Source organism: Vidua macroura, chromosome 22, assembly GCF_024509145.1.
Source record: "Vidua macroura isolate BioBank_ID:100142 chromosome 22, ASM2450914v1, whole genome shotgun sequence".
In the NCBI taxonomy this organism is placed as follows: domain Eukaryota; kingdom Metazoa; phylum Chordata; class Aves; order Passeriformes; family Viduidae; genus Vidua; species Vidua macroura.
In genome coordinates this window covers 1,136,923-1,154,173 of record NC_071592.1, presented here as the reverse complement: position 1 = coordinate 1,154,173, position 17,251 = coordinate 1,136,923, and the positions used below count along the sequence as shown (strand labels likewise).

The 17,251-nt window shown below is 58.1% G+C and overlaps 1 protein-coding gene across 3 annotated transcripts in view; it reads left to right on the top strand.

Moving 5' to 3' along the window:
* The window catches only part of DSCAML1 (DS cell adhesion molecule like 1), a 96,140-nt gene that overhangs the window by 69,114 nt on the left and 9,775 nt on the right, over window positions 1-17,251 (top strand). For 2 of the 3 annotated variants that reach the window (XM_053997133.1, XM_053997132.1), the window contains exons 7-21: window positions 388-684; window positions 2,635-2,907; window positions 5,919-6,197; window positions 6,405-6,524; window positions 6,649-6,825; window positions 11,267-11,466; window positions 11,749-11,845; window positions 11,958-12,086; window positions 12,454-12,621; window positions 12,792-12,862; window positions 13,728-13,968; window positions 14,871-15,017; window positions 15,091-15,246; window positions 15,788-15,927; window positions 17,036-17,189. In XM_053997133.1, coding sequence (XP_053853108.1) covers window positions 388-684; window positions 2,635-2,907; window positions 5,919-6,197; window positions 6,405-6,524; window positions 6,649-6,825; window positions 11,267-11,466; window positions 11,749-11,845; window positions 11,958-12,086; window positions 12,454-12,621; window positions 12,792-12,862; window positions 13,728-13,968; window positions 14,871-15,017; window positions 15,091-15,246; window positions 15,788-15,927; window positions 17,036-17,189 — 2,649 coding nt within the window. Of the gene's footprint in view, window positions 1-387; window positions 685-2,634; window positions 2,908-5,918; window positions 6,198-6,404; window positions 6,525-6,648; window positions 6,826-11,266; window positions 11,467-11,748; window positions 11,846-11,957; window positions 12,087-12,453; window positions 12,622-12,791; window positions 12,863-13,727; window positions 13,969-14,870; window positions 15,018-15,090; window positions 15,247-15,787; window positions 15,928-17,035; window positions 17,190-17,251 lie in introns of those variants that run through there. The other variant, XM_053997134.1, reaches the window with a different exon arrangement.

Here is a 17,251-nt window from a genome sequence, read left to right as displayed (position 1 = left end):
CTGGGCTCTGTGCGCTGTGTGCAGGGGCACAGCATGGCTGGGATGGGGAAGGGCCAAAGTGAGTGTTGACTTGCCATCCCCAGCCCCTGGGCACCCCATTCACCAGGCAGCCCTCCCTGATCCCACCCCCCGAGTGTTTGGACAAGGGATGGGCTGTACTGAGGGAGGTGTCCCCTCAAGCTGGCCTCTGTATCAGCCACCGTGTCCCCTCTCCCCCGTCTGCATCTCCCTGCCACAGGGACACCAGCACAGCCATGCGTGTGTCACCAGCTGGGCTCCTGCCCCGGCTGAACCTGGGGTGGGAGCTCAGTGCCGTCCTGCTGGCGGGTGACTGCTGCTGCCTGTGGCTGCCGTTCCCTGACCCCCGTCCCGCTGGGTGCCCCCCAGATGGGACCCCCCGCATCGTCTCCTCCTTCAGCGAGAAGGTGGTCAACCCCGGGGAGCAGTTCTCCCTGATGTGTGCCGCCAAGGGGGCCCCGCCGCCGACCGTCACCTGGGCGCTGGACGACGAGCCCATCCCGCGGGACAGCGGGCACCGCTCCAACCAGTACACCATGTCCGATGGCACCACCGTCAGCCACATGAACGTGACCAGCCCGCAGATCAAGGACGGCGGCGTGTACCGGTGCACCGCGCGGAACTCGGTGGGCAGCGCCGAATACCAAGCGCGAATAAACGTAAGAGGTGCCTGTCTACTTTTAAATATCAGAATAGGACTTTTACTGGGCTTTTTGGTTTTGGTTCTGTTCCCCGGCTGATCGCTCCTCCTCGCCTCTCCCTCTTCTTCCCGGCCATGTGGGTCTCCCTGGCTACCCCAGCCTCACTCCCTGAGCCCTGCCCCACTCCTTGCACACCTGCAGGGTTGAGCTTCTCTGATCCTTAAAGCAGGGAGTTCAACAAAGTGGAAAGCAATTCCAGAGGCTCAGAGAGCTGGAGCTTGGCTCTCCAGGAGTCAAAGGGCAGCACTGTCCACATTGGGGTCCACTCTCACTCTGTCAAGCCCTGCCTTGGGGTCTGCACAGGGTGGGCAGGCACCCCCTGAGGGACCCCAAGCATGGAGAAGGAGGTGACAGTCCCAGAAGTGTCCCAGGTCCCCTGTGCTCTACCAGCTGCCCCCGTTCCCTACAGGAGCCCCACTCCTTGGCAGCCACCACGCCTGGCGGCACCAGGATCTCCGTGACAAACGATGATGAGGCAGCACGTGAAATTGTGGAAAATGAGCTTTGATTTGTCATGTCTGTATTTTCTTTGTCTGCTAAAAGCCATGGCCGCGTTAATCACCGTGTTATTACGGCTGCAGCGCGTTGCTCGGTGTGTTCCGGGGAGCGCTCTCAGGCACAGGGTGTGCTGTAAGCCCCTGCCCATTAATAATCCCCAATTAAAGCTCCCAGGCTTACAGGTGGGAGCGAGACAAGATAAGGGAGCCTTTATTTGTCTGCTGAGAATGAGGGTTGAAGGGCTGTGTTTGTCTGTGTCTCAGGTTTGAAATGGATCTAGTGGCTTTTTGGCTGGGATCCCAGGAGAGTCGGAATTTTGCTGCCGTTTACTGCTGAATTTGGAGGAAGTTCATCCCTCAGCCAGGAGAAGCCAGAGCAAGCGTTTTCAATGAGGATGTTCCCTTGTCTCCCTTTTCCCCCTCTCTCAGCTCTTGATGGGCTGTCACTAGATAAGATTTGGGTTTCTTTTTCAGCGGCACAGAGCATGTCCCTCAAACAGGCCCGAGACATGGTTACAGAGCGAGATGATAATTCCTTTCTTCCTGCTCCTTCTCTTAACGTGTCCTAGAATGAAAGACACTGTCCATCAGCTGATCCTGAGTGCCTGTTAAGCTGTTATCCTGCTACACCCTCAGGATGAGGAGTCAAGACAGGGTTAATCTTTAGATTACTTCGCTATTTTATGCAGCGACTGGGAGAACAATGTAATTATTGATGCATGAAACCTCTCGTTTAAAGGCTCACCTGCAGCATTCTCCCAGTCCTCAGGCAGCTCCAAAGCCAGACAGAAACTGCTGGCTGTCTGGCTTTTCAGTGGCACACAGGTTGGCAGAGGGGGTGCAGAAAGGTGGGGTTCAAGGAGGCGAAGAGTTTTTGACAGTGGAAGTCAGGTTCCCATAGCAGCTCTTGCCAAGGATGTTTGGCACAATGCAGGCAGCTTCCCCCTGGGAGAGGCAGAGAGAGGCTGTGATGGTGGGGGAGCTCTCCCCATCTCTCCCATATCTCTGGTGCTGCCAGAGGAGCCAGGCAGAGGCACCCTGGGCAGGCACAGTGCCCAGAGCAGAAAACGGACAGCATCCGACTTCCCGCAGTGGGCAGCAGTGCCGTGTGTGGGCTCAGCTCCCCCAGCACTGGGGTGGGATTGCTGTTTGAAGTGTGGCTGTGCCCCGGGAGCACAGCCCTGTTGGTAGGTGAGGGAGAGTAGCTGTAGCTGGAGGTTGCAGCCGAGAGCAGCTGTCCCCACACGAGCTGAGAGGAGCCCGTGCCGCCTCCTCGCCCAAACCAGGCTGGCTCCCGCCTGCCCTGGTCACCTCCTCTGCCTGTGAAGCTCGCTCTGGAATAGCAGCAGATCTGCATGCAAGCAAATGGCCCTTCGGAATTAACCTAGCCTGCCTCTTCCTTCCTCCCGAATATGTAGGTCCCCCGAGCATCCGCGCCATGAAGAACATAACAGCGGTCGCGGGTAGGGACACTTTCATCAACTGCAGGGTCATCGGGTACCCCTATTACTCCATCAAGTGGTACAAGGACTCTCTGCTGCTGCCCGATAACCACCGCCAAGTGGTCTTTGAGAACGGCACCCTGAAGCTGATGGATGTCCAGAAAGGCATGGATGAAGGAGAGTATCTGTGCAGCGTGCTGATCCAGCCCCAGCTCTCCATCAGCCAGAGCGTCCACGTCACCGTCAAAGGTGAGAGGGTGGGGACGCTTCCCCTGGATGGCAGGGAGAGCTCATCCAGGTTGCTGTTGGGATCTCCCTGAAGTGGGATGGAGGCAGAACGGCACCACAGGGGGAACTGCATGGCCAGGTGGTGGCTATGCTCTGTAGTCACCAGGCATGGGAGCTCAGCCCTCGGGAGCTGGCTTGGCTACCTGGTCCTGCCTGCCACCAGCAGCTGCCCCGAGCCACGCCGTATCCATTTCCCCTTACAAGTGATGGAGCAAGGATTTGCGGTGTAAACATAACGTATTAAAACATCTAACCTTTGCTTGGATCACCTTCACCGATGTTTTTCTGTGTGTGCTAGCTTTTAAAAAAATAATACTCTCGGTCTTCCGAGCACACAGAACATCTTAAAAGCTTCTCCAGGCCATCAATTATTCAGCCCCATTGAGGGAGCTATCAGTCCTAATGAATTGAGCCGGATGCATTCCCTCCCAGTGACTGGCTGAGATTGCGCTGGGAGCGCGCGGTGCTCCCGGATCTCCCATCCTCAGGAGTTGTCGGGTCGCCTCCGCCCGTCGCCAGCTCGCTGTTGGCTGTAAATCATTCAGACAAACACGGTGGCGCTGGGGACAGAGCTGGCCAATTGTCATCCTGCCTCTCGCCCAGCGGGGGATTCGTGCACTGGATTTACTCTGATCCCCCTCCCTCCCCTCCCAGCCACCATTTTCTTATTAGGAATCAGGTTAGTGAGAGAGCGCAGCAAGCTGATTAGAGATGCTGCCACTTGATTAGCTGATGTTCTTGTCCCAGGCTTCCAAAGGGGAGGGGAGGCTGTGGATAACCCGTCTAAGGGCAGTGCAGGAAGGTCTTCTTGCCCCTGGGGTCTGCAGGGCTTGGCCAGCCCTGCTTTCTTCACCTCCCATAAATCCCTGTCCACGTGGAGCCCCAAGGCTTGGAAAGAGGCCAGAGATGTTGGTCTTGTCTTGGGACAGCTGGGACAGGCAGGGCTGATGTGGGAACATCGTCCCAGGGTGTTTGTGAGCACTTAAATAACGGGATTCAGTGCGAGGTGCCCTCGGAGGGTGCAGGATGCTGAAGTTCAGCTGAGGATTTGTGAATCCTGGGAAGCAACTGCCACTGAACCCTTCCCAGTGTGGATTTACTGCCTCGATTAGTGGCCAGTGACAGGCTGAGGAAGGCGAGCAGGCTGGAGCATGGTGCAGCACAGGCCAGACGTCTTCATTCCACTGCTGGAGATTTACACCCAGCCCCGCTGGCTGAATTCCTCGCTTCCTCTGGCCCTTGGATAAAAGGCCTGTGGAAAAGAATAGCAAAGGCCCTAGAAGAGAGTCAGAGAGTGAATAAACATAAAATTGTGTAGCACAAGGAGCACGGGGTGGCGTGGAGCACCATAAAGCTTTTACAGCCCCAAGTGCCTGGTGACCACATGAAATTCCACCGGTGAGTTATGCAGGTCCTTCCGATCTCGCAGCAGTAAAAGCTTTACAATTCCCTGTGGCACTGCTCCCCCCAGGAACAGGGATGTGCAGGCAGCCCCAGCCCTGTGCATGAGGCCTCATCCCCATCTCGTGCTGAGGGAAACTCCTGCCCAGGTGTAGCTGCTGCTGCTTAGCCAGGGACCCCCAGGTTCCCAGTTTCAAACCTCCCCGCTCCGCAGGGCTTTGCTGGAGCCTCTTCCCTGCGCTTCCGCAGCAGCACAATCCAAAATCCAGCCTCCTCCAAGGTGCCCTGACAGCTCCTTACTCCTGCAGACATCTTTGAAGGTTTTAATTAATCCCATGTGGGTTGCTGCTGTCCTGGGGCTCCCACACAGCTCTGCTCGGGTAGCTGCAGTTTCGGGGAGCATGGGGCTGACACAGTGCCAGGGCACTGTGGGGTGATGCTTCACCCCACGGGAAGGCAGAGGCTGCTCGCGGGGTCACCTCTGGATTGGAGCTGCTGGGATGGGCTCTGCAGAGCAGGTTGCTCCAGGCTGCAGGCAAGTGAGAGCCTGGAAGCTCTGGAGAAAGGAGAATCGCAGTGTGAAGCAATCTGGGAAGGAAAGGGGAGTTGTGAGCTCTGTTTGTGGGAAGCTGGAGCAGGGAGAGCGGCCGGAGGGGCGTGTTTGGAGAGGCGTGGTCCACAAGCCCATCCCTGCTCTGCAATAGACTGCAGTGCATTCCCAATTAATTATTCATTAATTATGGAAAACAGGCAGCACTGGCTCCATGGCTCTGGCAGCTCGAGCCACGTTGCTGTCACGGGCAGAGGGACAGGCCAGCCCTGCCTGTACCTGCCTGCCCGTGGCATGGCTCCCACCTGGGGGACAGTGACAGCCTCTGCTTGCCGTGCTCTGGACAGGCAGCAGTGCCAATACCTGAGTGATGGGACGGGCACAGGATGGAGGTGGGAGCCCAGGGAAGTGCGTGGGGGTACAGGGAACTGCCCCGTGCCTGCACGAGAGGGCAGCTCCCTGCTGCCGAAGGGACAATTGGCAGGCTGCTAATTTAATTATGGAGACTGCAGAACGAGGATCTCATCTACCAGGTGCTGAGCCTTGTTAAGCTAATTGTCTCCCTCTCTCCGCTTTCTTCCCCCTCCCACATTGCCAGAGATGCTGCAGTTGCCTAATTAAGTTATCAGGAAGATAATGGCTGGTTCTGAATCCAGCGCCTTTAAGAAAAGCATCTATCTAATAATGGCTTTTTTGGGAGTGGATAAATGCTGAGGTGGAATTTCGGGTGGCACGTGCTGGGGGTGGCCGGGGCTTTCCCCAGTGCAGGGTCAGCGTTTCTCTACACCACTCTCAGCAGGGTGGCCCTGCCAGGTGGGAGAAGTCTTCTGCTGTTCTCTGCTTGATGGCACCTCCTGCTGTCCCCTGGCCTTGTTCCTGGTGGAATCAAAAGCCTGTCAGTTTCTGGCTGCTTCTCCTCCCGGGACAGCATCTTCCCCAAGCCCCACTGCAGCCCATCTCCACTAAAGGAAGGCTTTCCTGGGATGGGCTCTCCAGCATTCTCTGCCTCTCCCCTCAACAGTCCCTCCGCTGATCCAGCCCTTCGAGTTCCCACCAGCCTCCATCGGGCAGCTCCTCTACATCCCCTGCGTGGTCTCCTCTGGGGACATGCCCATCCACATCACCTGGAGGAAGGACGGGCACGTCATCCTCTCCGGCTCTGGGGTCACCATCGAGAGCAAGGAGTTCATGAGCTCCCTGCAGATCTCCAGTGTCTCCCTCAAGCACAACGGGAACTACACCTGCATCGCCAGCAACGACGCTGCCACCGTCAGCCGGGAGCGGCAGCTCATCGTGCGGGGTGAGCCCGGGGGTGACCCGGCCACCACATCCCCCCCAGTCCTGGTGGGAGAGGAAGGGAGGGCAGCACAGCGGGGAGCAGAGGGAATTTGGGAGGGTGAGGAGCAAGGCTGAGCCACGGCACCCCCGTGCTCACAGGCAGTGGGGGGTGGTAGGGATCTGATGGGGATTTTCCTGCAGTGACCGTCCTCTCTCCCAAACTCCTCAGTGCCTCCTCGGTTTGTGGTCCAACCCAACAACCAAGATGGCATTTATGGAAAAGCTGGGGTGCTGAACTGCTCTGTTGATGGGTACCCCCCTCCCAAAGTCATGTGGAAGCACGCTAAAGGTAGGGATGGGTCACGGCAGTGTGTGGGGATGTCAGTGCACACTGGGGAGAGTCCCTCGGGCTTGGCAGCTCATGAGAGCTGCTCTGCCTCAGCTGAACTCTGTGGCTCTGTGTCCCCTCCTAGGAAGTGGCAACCCCCAGCAGTACCACCCCATCCCCCTGACGGGCCGCATCCAGATCCTGCCCAACAGCTCCCTGCTCATCCGCCACGTGCTGGAGGAGGACATCGGCTACTACCTCTGCCAGGCCAGCAACGGCGTGGGCACAGACATCAGCAAGTCCATGTTCCTCACCGTCAAGAGTAAGTACCCAGGGCTGTGCCGGGGGCGTCGTCACGGGGACAGGGATCTGCTCCTGGCATGGCCACGGCGGTGACCCGAGGAGCAGAGGTGGGCACGGTGAGGGTGGCTCTGGAACATGGGGTCACCACAGAGCCTGGTCTGGCACAGCCTCCCTCTCTGTTCTGAGGGCTCCAACCACACCAGCCGTGCTCCAGCCTCGGCCCCACGCATCCCCACGATCAATGCAGGGCACGGGAGGGCATTGATTCTTCCCCTCCAGGGACCTGCTTCCCTTTTTCTATTAAACACACTTTGTCTTTAATAAAACCAGGCAATCAATCTACATCATCCAGGAGGAAAGGAAATAGCTGGGCTGCTTTGACAGGGATGGGCTGGGAAGTGTTGTTAGACACCGTGTTTGAACTGTGTGTGTTATTGGATTGCTCTCCCGTTGCTATCAGCAGAATGTATAATTGCCAGCTCCGTGTTAGTTATTGGGCTCGTTGCCGCTGGGAGCATTCAAACCTCCACAAGGAGGTGGTGGAGGGGGTCCAGAGCAATCACCCTCACTCCTGGTGTCTCCAGGAGGGGCTGGGGTCAGGACTGGGCTCAGAAGGACTAAACTTTGCCTTGACCATGGGAATGAGGCAGTGAGCAGGCTCTGCCAGAGGGGATGGAGGCTGCTGGTGAAGCCGTGGGAGCCACCACCCCCTGCTTGTCCACCCAGGATGCTGTGGGCAGAGGGGACGTGCAGCCTTCTCTGGTCACCCCCATGCCCTGGCCTCCCCTCCCCAGCCTGGTGCTTTCTTCCCTGACACCAGCAGCTGTTTCTCTCAGGGGCTTCTCCCCTCCCCACCCAGCCTCTGCCTTCCCAGGTTCCTGTTCCCCTCCCTGTCAGCTGTTTAATTTATCCCTGCAACTGATGAATCAAACCCAGCGACTTCAAACAAGGCACTTCAATGAGGTGCAGGTACAAAGTCGAGGCGATTAATCCCGAGTGAGCATGCGAAGTCTGGGAGCCCGAGCTGGTGCCGTGTCCCTGCTATCTCCTGTAATTGCATCCCAGGACAGGTTGCTTGCTGACTTGAATAGCACATAACCTTATTATGCGAGTGCTTTTGCATCTCCCCGAGCCCTCGGAGCCCTCGCTGCCTTTGAAAAGGTTTGGATGAATAGGTAGACGAAGCGCCACAGCCAATTAAGCATTAGATGGGCTCTTTGTTTTGTTTCATTTTGGGGTTTTTGTTTGTTTAGTGAAATGTCAGCCCAATTAAAGGGAGATCAGCACTGAAAGTCAGGCCACTGCGGACTGAGTTAAATGAGAGTTAATCAGAGCCCAAACAAAGCGTGCTGGCGGTCAGCAGGGGAAAGGCCAGTGCCACAGCCAGCTGGTGTCACACGTCCCCTGCCCTGCTGGCACAGCAAGGGGCGCCAGGGGTGAGCTGGGGCAGCCAGGTGCCACGCTGGGCAGTGTGTGCCTGAGCTCCCTGGGCTTGGCAGAGCCAGGAGCAGCTGGATGCTGCCTTTGTCAGGGCGTGGGGGGTGGGGAAAGCCACCAGATTTGCTTGGGGAATGTCACCCATGGGGCTGAGGCTTTCCTGGGTGCCACGGCCCCTGGGCTCCCACAGCCTGTCCTTCCCTGCCTCGGCAAGGAACTCACCAGCACCCAGTGGGGAGTGGAAGGTGGGGAGTGCTGGAGTACCTGAGCGTGTGCCCGAGGGGACAGCGGGCTGGGCTGGGTGCAGGTGAGGGGCCCAGCAGCGCGTGATAAATGCCATTTAGCACATGGCTGCACACCTGCCCGGCTGTCGGGAGCGTGTGGGATGGGGACAGTCACGTCCCCGGGGGTCCTGCCGGCTGTGCCGGAGCGGCAGCACCCTGGGCATTGGGGAGGGGGCTCCTCTGCCTGCTCCGTGCCAGCTCCTCGATGCCAGGGGTCCAGCCAGGGGCCAGGCAGAGGGGTCTCTGTCCGTGGCCATGGCACAGCCCTCTTTGGAAGTTCGCTGCCACACAGCACGAGCATAACTGATTGCTTCCATGCAATTTGAATTAATCTCATGCTTCAGGTGAAACTCAGCTAATCAGTGTAGAAAGGAAGCTGAGACGGGTGCAATCAAATTAACATCACAGAGCCAGCTCCAAACAAGAAAGAGGGGGGCGAGGGAGGCAGGCACAGCCCTTGTCACCCTTGTCACCGTTCTCATTCAGTTGTCACCAGCGCTCTGTCAAGCGGCTCGTGCCCCAGCCGGGTGTGGGACGGCAGCGTGCTGGTGGCTGTCGCCTTCCTTTGTTCCCAGGCTCATCTCTGCCCAGCCAGAGGGACCAGCCCCTGGTTGTGGCCTTGTTAACAAGGCCGTGGGCACCGGGAGAGGCTGGGTGGGTGGGGTGCGCCCCGGTGGGCACAGAACGGAGGGCACAGGAGGCGTTGGAGGTGAGCTCTCCTCGAAGGAAGCCTGTCTGCCCGGAGTGCTGCGTGAGCTGTGGCTCATGCCAGGTGATTGATGCCCCTGCACCCAGGAAGGGATCACAGACTGGTTAGGAGCAGCCCCCAGCCACCCTTGGAGGTCCCTGCAGCCAGTCCCAAGCAATGTGGTCCCTCTGCAAGCTGCAGAGCTGCTCCAGGGCAGGTGCTAGGCACCAATGCCCCAATCTGTGCTAGCCTCACAGCTGCTTGGGGTTTTCTTGGGGTTTGTTGTGCTCTTTTCCTGCTCTGGACTACGTGCAGCTCCCGTGGGACCCTGGCAATTGAGAGAAGTTGATATGTTTACATCCAAGGAGCTGCTTTTAATCAAACATCAATAAGTGCATTTCAGTGAAGCAGAGCCTGAAACGGAGCTCCTCTCCCGGGGCCTCTGCTCGCTGGGAAGGGGCCGGTGTAGCCAAGGCTGCTGCAGCCCTGAGGGGCTGTCCTGCCCCACGGCCCCACGGCCCCACACCCTCTGCTGCTGCACTACCCTCCAGCCTGGCCTGAACAAGGGCTGCGTGCAGGGACCACATCCCCAGTGTCCCTGTTTGCCAAATAGCAGGGTGGCCCCTCGATGCTTTTCCATGGCAGGGAAAAGGAGAACAGGGGACAGTGGGCAGGAGCCTGGCAAGGCTGCTGTCGTGCCAGGACTGGGTGCTGAGCCCCTACTCCAGCTGTGTGTGCCCTTGTGCTGTGCTGTGCAGTCAGCCCTGCTCTGGGGCAAGTGCAAGAGCCCCCAGCTGTCCCTGTGCTCTGTCCTCACCCGATGGGACATGGGCTGCTGGGCTGGGACAGTCCTTCCCAGGCCTGCCTCTGTCCCGGTGTGTCCCTGACCTGGGGCTGGGGCAGGCAGAGGAGTCAGAGCACTGGGGGTGGGACAGGGCAGAGTTTGGAGAAGTCTTGGGCTGCTTCTTGTAACTCTCAGTGCCCCAGGCTGCACCGCCACCACATCCCTGCTCTTTGCCAGCCCCTGCCAGCTCGCGTGGCCGTGCTCCCTTTGGGGCAGGACTGTCACACGGGCACCAGGCTGGGCACTGCACTGTCCTGCTCCCCGCAAACTCCAGCAGCTCCGGAGGAAAGGTTTCCTTTGCTGTTAATTGAATTACATTGCCACAGAAAGCCGAGGAGTCGTAGCTCATTAGAGCCTCTTGTGTCCCATTAGAACAGTGTGTGTTGCCTTTGCGGATTGTCATTATCATACATTACTGCAGGACTCAGCACTGCTGTTTGTTTATGCATTACATTTTTTTCTGCTTACCCAGCCTGCCCTCGGTCCCCCAGCCCGTTCCTCCTGTGTGCTGCCTGCCACAGCCAGCCCACTGCACGGCACTGGGGTGGCACAAAGGGCTTGGCTCTTGGAGCAGGGAAGAGCCAGGCCAGGGATCAGTGCAGCACCCTCACTGATCAGCCATCCCCATCTGTGCTGCACCCACTGCTCGAGCACCTCAGGGTTCTGCACCCCTGCCAGGTGGTGACCACGGCACAAGGTGTCCCTACTGGCCCTGTTTGTATATTGGGGTGGCTATGGGAAAAAAAAAAATCATCTCTGGCATCTGCAATGCAAAGGCGGCCTTGCTGATGGGAAATCACACTCTGTATTCTGCCCAGGTTTATACGAGTGAATTATGCAAATCCGTGATGGAAAACATTCTTCCTCTCATCCTCGGGAGTGTAAAACCTTAGTCAATAATTCATACCCGCAGTCTCAGACTGGAGGCTTTCTCTTCATTATAGTGTGCACTTGGTTATTTGTCTTTCACGTTTTATTGTCTACCCCGATGTAATGCTATGCATTATAAAATTTATCTGCTTCATTATTTTATGATCCTGAGCTGTATAATGCAGCGAGACGGTTCCGCTTCGGGCCGCGGGGCCTCTCGGTGAGAGCCGCATGCGCCGTGTCCTCGGTGGGCCCGCGGGCTCTGCGGGGCCCGGCAGCCACAGGTGGCACCCGCCCGTCCCCCCGGGCACACAGGTGACACTTTGGCTCCCCGCAGTCCCGGCCATGATCACCTCCCACCCCAACACCACCATCGCCATCAAGGGCCAGACCAAGGAGCTGAACTGCACGGCGCGGGGCGAGCGGCCCATCATCATCCGCTGGGAGAAGGGGGACACCGTCATCGACCCCGACCGCAACATGCGCTACGCCATCACCACCAAGGACAACGGCGACGAGGTCATCTCCACCCTCAAGGTGAGGGCTGGGCGTCCTGCACCTGCCAGGGCTGCCGGGGGTCTCGCTGCGTGTTGGAGAGAAGGGAAGGTGTGGGGAGGGTGCGGTGGTCCCCAGGGGGTGTCACAGAGCCTGGCACTGCGCTGGGCTCCCTGAGTAGCAAAGCTGAGCCCAGAGGGGTGTTAGGAGTGCCATGGGAGGGACTGCGCTGTGGTGGGAGCAGGCAGGGATGGCAGGGGAAGGCAGGGCACAGTGCTGGGGTGGCTCAGCCTCAATTGGCTCCTCTCCCTGGAACACTGGCAGCTGAAACCAGCCGACCGCGGGGACTCCGTCTTCTTCTCCTGTCACGCCATCAACTCCTACGGCGAGGACAGAGGCTTGATCCAGCTCACTGTCCAAGGTACTCCATCCCCCCTGCGTGAGCCCTGCGGTGCAAAGCCTTCCTGAGAGGGTCCCCCTGCTCCTGGGGGCCTCCTCTGCCTGTGTCCCTAACCTGCCCACGTGTCCCCAAGAGCCCCCTGACCCGCCGGAGCTGGAGATCCGTGAGGTGAAAGCCCGGAGTATGAATTTGCGATGGACGCAGCGGTTCGACGGCAACAGCATCATCACCGGCTTCGATATCGAGTACAAGAACAAGTCAGGTAGGTGACAGGGATGTCCCCTCCCCACGCCGCAGTGGGACTGGGGGCTGGCCTGCACAGGCAGGTGTGGGACTGCCCCACCGCTGCCTCCAAGGGAATATTCTGCATCCCGGTTCCTTTGATGAAGAAAGGAGAGAGCAGCATTAATGAATTATGGTAATTTCGGTTGGATGGGAGCATTTGAAAGGGAATATTAAAAGAGACAATATTTGCAAAAAGTTGAACCCCAGCACACAACAGCGAGAGAGAGAAGCAGCACCTCTCCAGGGGTACAAGAGCTGGAGGAGCCTGGGGACCTCACCTGCCTGAGCACGGCCCCCTCAGCACTGCTGAGGGATTCAGGCTCTGACCCTTCTGCCTCTTCCAGATTCCTGGGATTTTAAGCAGTCTACACGCAACATCTCCCCGACCATCAACCAGGCGAACATCGTGGACCTGCACCCCGCCTCCGTGTACAGCATCCGCATGTACTCCTTCAACAAGATCGGGCGCAGCGAGCCCAGCAAGGAGCTCACCATCAGCACCGAGGAAGCAGGTGCCTCCCTGGGCTCCTGGCCTGGGTGGTGGGCATCGTGGGCAGGGGAACACAGGGGCTGCAGCCTGGGGGGAAGCTGGCTGAGGTACAGCTCTCCTGAAGCCAGGGGATTTCCTGGTGAGGAGCTCCTGAACCTTCTCAATGTGCCCTTTCGTGCTGGTCTGTCTCAGCTCCCGATGGCCCTCCCATGGATGTCACCTTGCAGCCGATCACGTCGCAGAGCATCCAGGTCACCTGGAAGGTGAGCGAGGCTGGGATGGTGTGTGGGCTTTTTTTGGGTATGAGGGCTTGGCCAAATGTTGTCCCAGCTTGTCCTGAGACCCAGCATGTCATCAATGTTACAAGAATCAGGAAGAATTCCTCAGGAAAAAGGAAAACCTGCAGGCTGGGCAAGCAGCTCACCTTATTGCTCAGGGCTCTTATCAATCATGTTTTACAACAAGCTCATTATCTCGTAGGGTGTCTGTGGGGAACCATGGGGCAGAGAGGATAAATATGTAAAACTCAGGTGCTGGGTTGCAAAGTGTTTGAGAAGAGATCAATAAAACTTAGAATCGGATTTATTTTTCCAAAGCTGCCTAATGAAAAATAAAATTGATTATAAAGTTAGAACTTGGGAATGAACTGCTAAGTCAATAAATTTAGGGTTCCAGCTTCTCCCCCCACCTCCCCTTAAGCACTGAAAAACAGATTAATGAAAAGTAAGATTCACTTGAAAGATAAGTCACTTCATTTTAGGAGTATTTCAGCAAGATGGATCGCCCTGGCATTGTAACATAAATTTGCAATCAACCCTATTGATTTGTTAATGCTTCAGAGAAATATTGTTAAGATTGATCTCAACCTGGCCTCTCAGGCTGCCAGACTTGGGATTTCTCCTGCTCCAGCTGAGGACTGCTGCTGTCCAGGCAGCACTTTCTTCTCTGGTGGCTCTAAGGACCCGCTGGACCTTTTTTATCGCTATTTTGCCGCTCAGTGAAAAGCGGGGAGGGAAGATACCTTCAAAGCCTTGAAAAAAGCCACTGGGGAGAGGAGGTTGGGGCACGGAGCCCTGTGAGCCTCCCACCCCTGTGACACTGCTCTGTCCTGCCCTCGTCGTCCCTCAGGCCCCAAAGAAGGAGCTGCAGAACGGGGTGATCCGTGGCTACCAGATTGGCTACCGGGAGAACAGCCCGGGCAGCAACGGGCAGTACAGCATCGTGGAGATGAAGGCCACGGGGGACAGCGAGGTCTACACGCTGGACAACCTCAAGAAGTTTGCGCAGTACGGGGTGGTGGTGCAGGCGTTCAACCGCGCGGGCACGGGGCCCTCGTCCAGCGAGATCAACGCCACCACGCTGGAGGACGGTAAGGATGGCCCAGTGCCCACACCAGGTCCAGGTGCCACCCAGGGGACCCTCACTGGATGCCCATCCCGTCACACAGGTGTGGGGCAGCGGCTGTGTGCCCCCTCACGGCTCCCTGGGAAGGAACCGGGAGCACAGGGCCATCAGGACACCCGTGGCACTGGGTTCGTGGCACAGCTAAAGGGTGCGAGGTGGATTTTGGCAGTGCTGAAGTGCCAGGCAGGTTTCCGCCTGGGACACGGTCACTGATGGCCTCGGTCATTTTAAAAACAATGAGGAAAAAGTTTTGCAGTGCGTTTGCTCAGCAGTTTTTCATACTTAATTAAGGCTCTCGTTAGCCTGTCAAACCGCGATCGTTTCCTGGCTGCATTAGCACTCCTCCCGGGGTATTCAAGGGGCCCTGTTTTAGCAATAGTGTCTTTTCCATAATTATATTACCTTCATTTTGTTCAAACGGACTATCTGTATTAGTTTATTATACTCTGTCCCTAATTACATGGTGCTTATATTTTTGCACCTAAGTAATATGAAACAATAATCATTTTCAAAGAGGATCGTTACGGTGATGTATTATCATTTAAATGCTCATAAAAATTAGAGTTACCTCTTGCGGGGCAATGGGATCTAATTACCTCGCATCCAGTCAGCTCTCCCACTCTCCCCTCGCTGGGAAGCATCCTCCCTGTCACCACCAGCACAGGGTTCACACCCACCTCGCTGGCCCAGGAGAAGGAAAACTGCATGTTGGAGGCAGAGCACTGCTGGGCAGGACTGGCTGAGGGCTTCCAGCAGCACAGCGGGGTCCGTGTGGGTGCAGCCAGGGCGGCTGTGTGGGACACGGCTCCTTCAGCCTGGCATCTCCAGCCTCCTGCTGATTGTCCTCCTCGTGCCTCCCCTCCCCAGTTCCCAGCCAGCCCCCCGAGAACGTGCGAGCCATCTCCATCACCTCGGACGTGGCGGTGATCTCCTGGTCGGAGCCCCCGCGCAGCACCCTCAACGGGGTGCTCAAGGGGTACCGCGTCATCTTCTGGTCCCTCTACATGGACGGAGGTGAGCACACGTGGGGAGCGGGTGACAGGGGCACCTGGGGGGCACGGGGGCTGACGGGCCCCATCTCCCGCAGAGTGGGGCGAGATGCAGAACATCACGACCACGCGGGAGCGAGTGGAGCTGCGGGGCATGGAGAAATTCACCAACTACAGCGTGCAGGTGCTGGCCTACACCCAGGCAGGCGACGGCGTCCGCAGCAGCGTGCTCTACATCCAGACCAAGGAGGACAGTAAGTGGCTCTGCCACCCGCTCGTGCCGAGGGGCTGGAGCGGCTGCTGGGGCACAGAGGAAACCCCCCGTGTACAGGCATGGGCAGGGCATTTCCCTTTCCCTTTTTTTCCTTTTCCTTAAGTGCGGATATTTAAATATTTACACCCCGCCTGCCCTACTTTAATGCCATTAGCTCGCTAGCAGAGCATCCCTGGGCCTGTGTCCTAGGAAGCGCCAGATGCTGGGAGGGAGGTGCAGCTGGGCAGGGTACGGCTGACAGATTAAGGAGATGGCCATTAAAAGCCAATCATGATTTCTAAAGCAGAGCTTGGGCTGCAATTAACCCTCCTGCCTCTGGCTCACACGGGGACCGGAGCCACCCGTGGAGAGGTGTCCTGCAGGCAGACCTGTCCCTGCCTGTGTGTGACACCACCACTGCAGCTGCTCCCCAGGGTGCGGTTGGGATGCCAGCCCCGCAGCAGGGTGCTGTCACATCTCCCAGCTGGGCAGACACCTTGGAGACCTCCTGGCACCAGCTCTGCCACGCTGTCCCTCCTCAGTTCCAGGTCCCCCAGCTGGGATCAAGGCCGTGCCGTCCTCTGCCAGCAGCGTGGTGGTGTCCTGGCTGCCGCCGGCCAAGCCCAACGGCATCATTCGGAAGTACACCATCTTCTGCTCCAGCCCCGGCTCGGGGCAGCCGGTACGCGATGGGAACGGGGCTGGGAATCGCCACAGTGTGCCAGGGAATGCTGAGCTGGCCAAGCAGGAACGGGAGGGAGAGCTGATGCCAGGCAGCAGCCGCAGCAAAGACCTCTTGGGGTGCACTGCGGAATTGTCCAAGGGCATCCATGGGCACTGTGCAGCAGGGAATGGTCCCATCGTCTCTCTGTTCCCATTCTCTGGCATCTGCCCTGCTCAGTGCTTGCTCCAGAGGGGGAAACATGCCAGCAGCTGACCGAAAATGAAATAGAAATCCAACCTGGCCCCATCCCTCCTTGGTGAGGGAGAGGTTGATGGGAGGTCTGCAGACTAGTGCTTATCAAAAGCTCCTTCTCAAACTCATTTCACTATCTGAGCCTCTGGTTTCCAGGGCAACATAATCTTTTCATCAAAGCAACTGGTAAAACCGCTGGGATCTGATATTGTTTTCTTGGCATCTTGTCAAAACTGTCATTTGGGTAAAAAAAAAAAATTATGTATACTATACAATATTCATATAGGTGTGTCTGCTTTGGGGTACGCTCACATCCGTGTCCCCGCAAGGGCACACGTGTGCCAACAGTGAGCACACAGGTACCTGCCAAGTCATGTTTTAATGGACCCATCCTGTGCCACGCGGGTCGTGGAGCCCATCCCTGCCCGGTGCTGGCATGGTGGCACAGCCGGGTGCTGTGCCAGGCAGTCCTTCCCCTCGTGGCGTTCGTGGGGCAGGGCGACTTTGTCCCCGCTGTGATGGGGACTGGCCCCAGTGCCCGCACACAGTCCGCAGGGCTGGAGAAGATGCTGTGGGCGATGCGGTGACCCCACGTGGGTTTTTTGGGGGCCCCTTGGCCTCTCGCTGTGACCGCAGAGGGTTTGGGCCATCCCGGCTGGGGTTGTCTCCAGGCTGGCTCTGCTGCAGCTCGGCGGGGCCGGGGCAGCGTCCTTTCCCGGGAACAAGGATGCCGGCGCAGCCATCTGCTCCTCGGGCTCCCTGGAGGAATCACGACACCAGCTGGCTCTGCCCGGCATTGAGGGATGTGAGCGGAGCCGAGCCGCTGCTGAGGGTCTCACAGAAGCTTCACCTTCTCCCGTGTCTCCCTCCGCAGGCTCCCAGCGAGTACGAGACCAGCCCGGACCAGCTCTTCTACCGCATCGCCCACCTGAACCGGGGGCAGCAGTACCTGCTCTGGGTGGCCGCCGTCACCTCCGCCGGCCGCGGGAACATCAGCGAGAAGGTCACCATCGAGCCTGCGGGCAAAGGTACGGTGGGCTGCCAGCCTGGGGGGACAGCTCCGCCGCTGTGCCCTGCCCCGTGGCCCGCA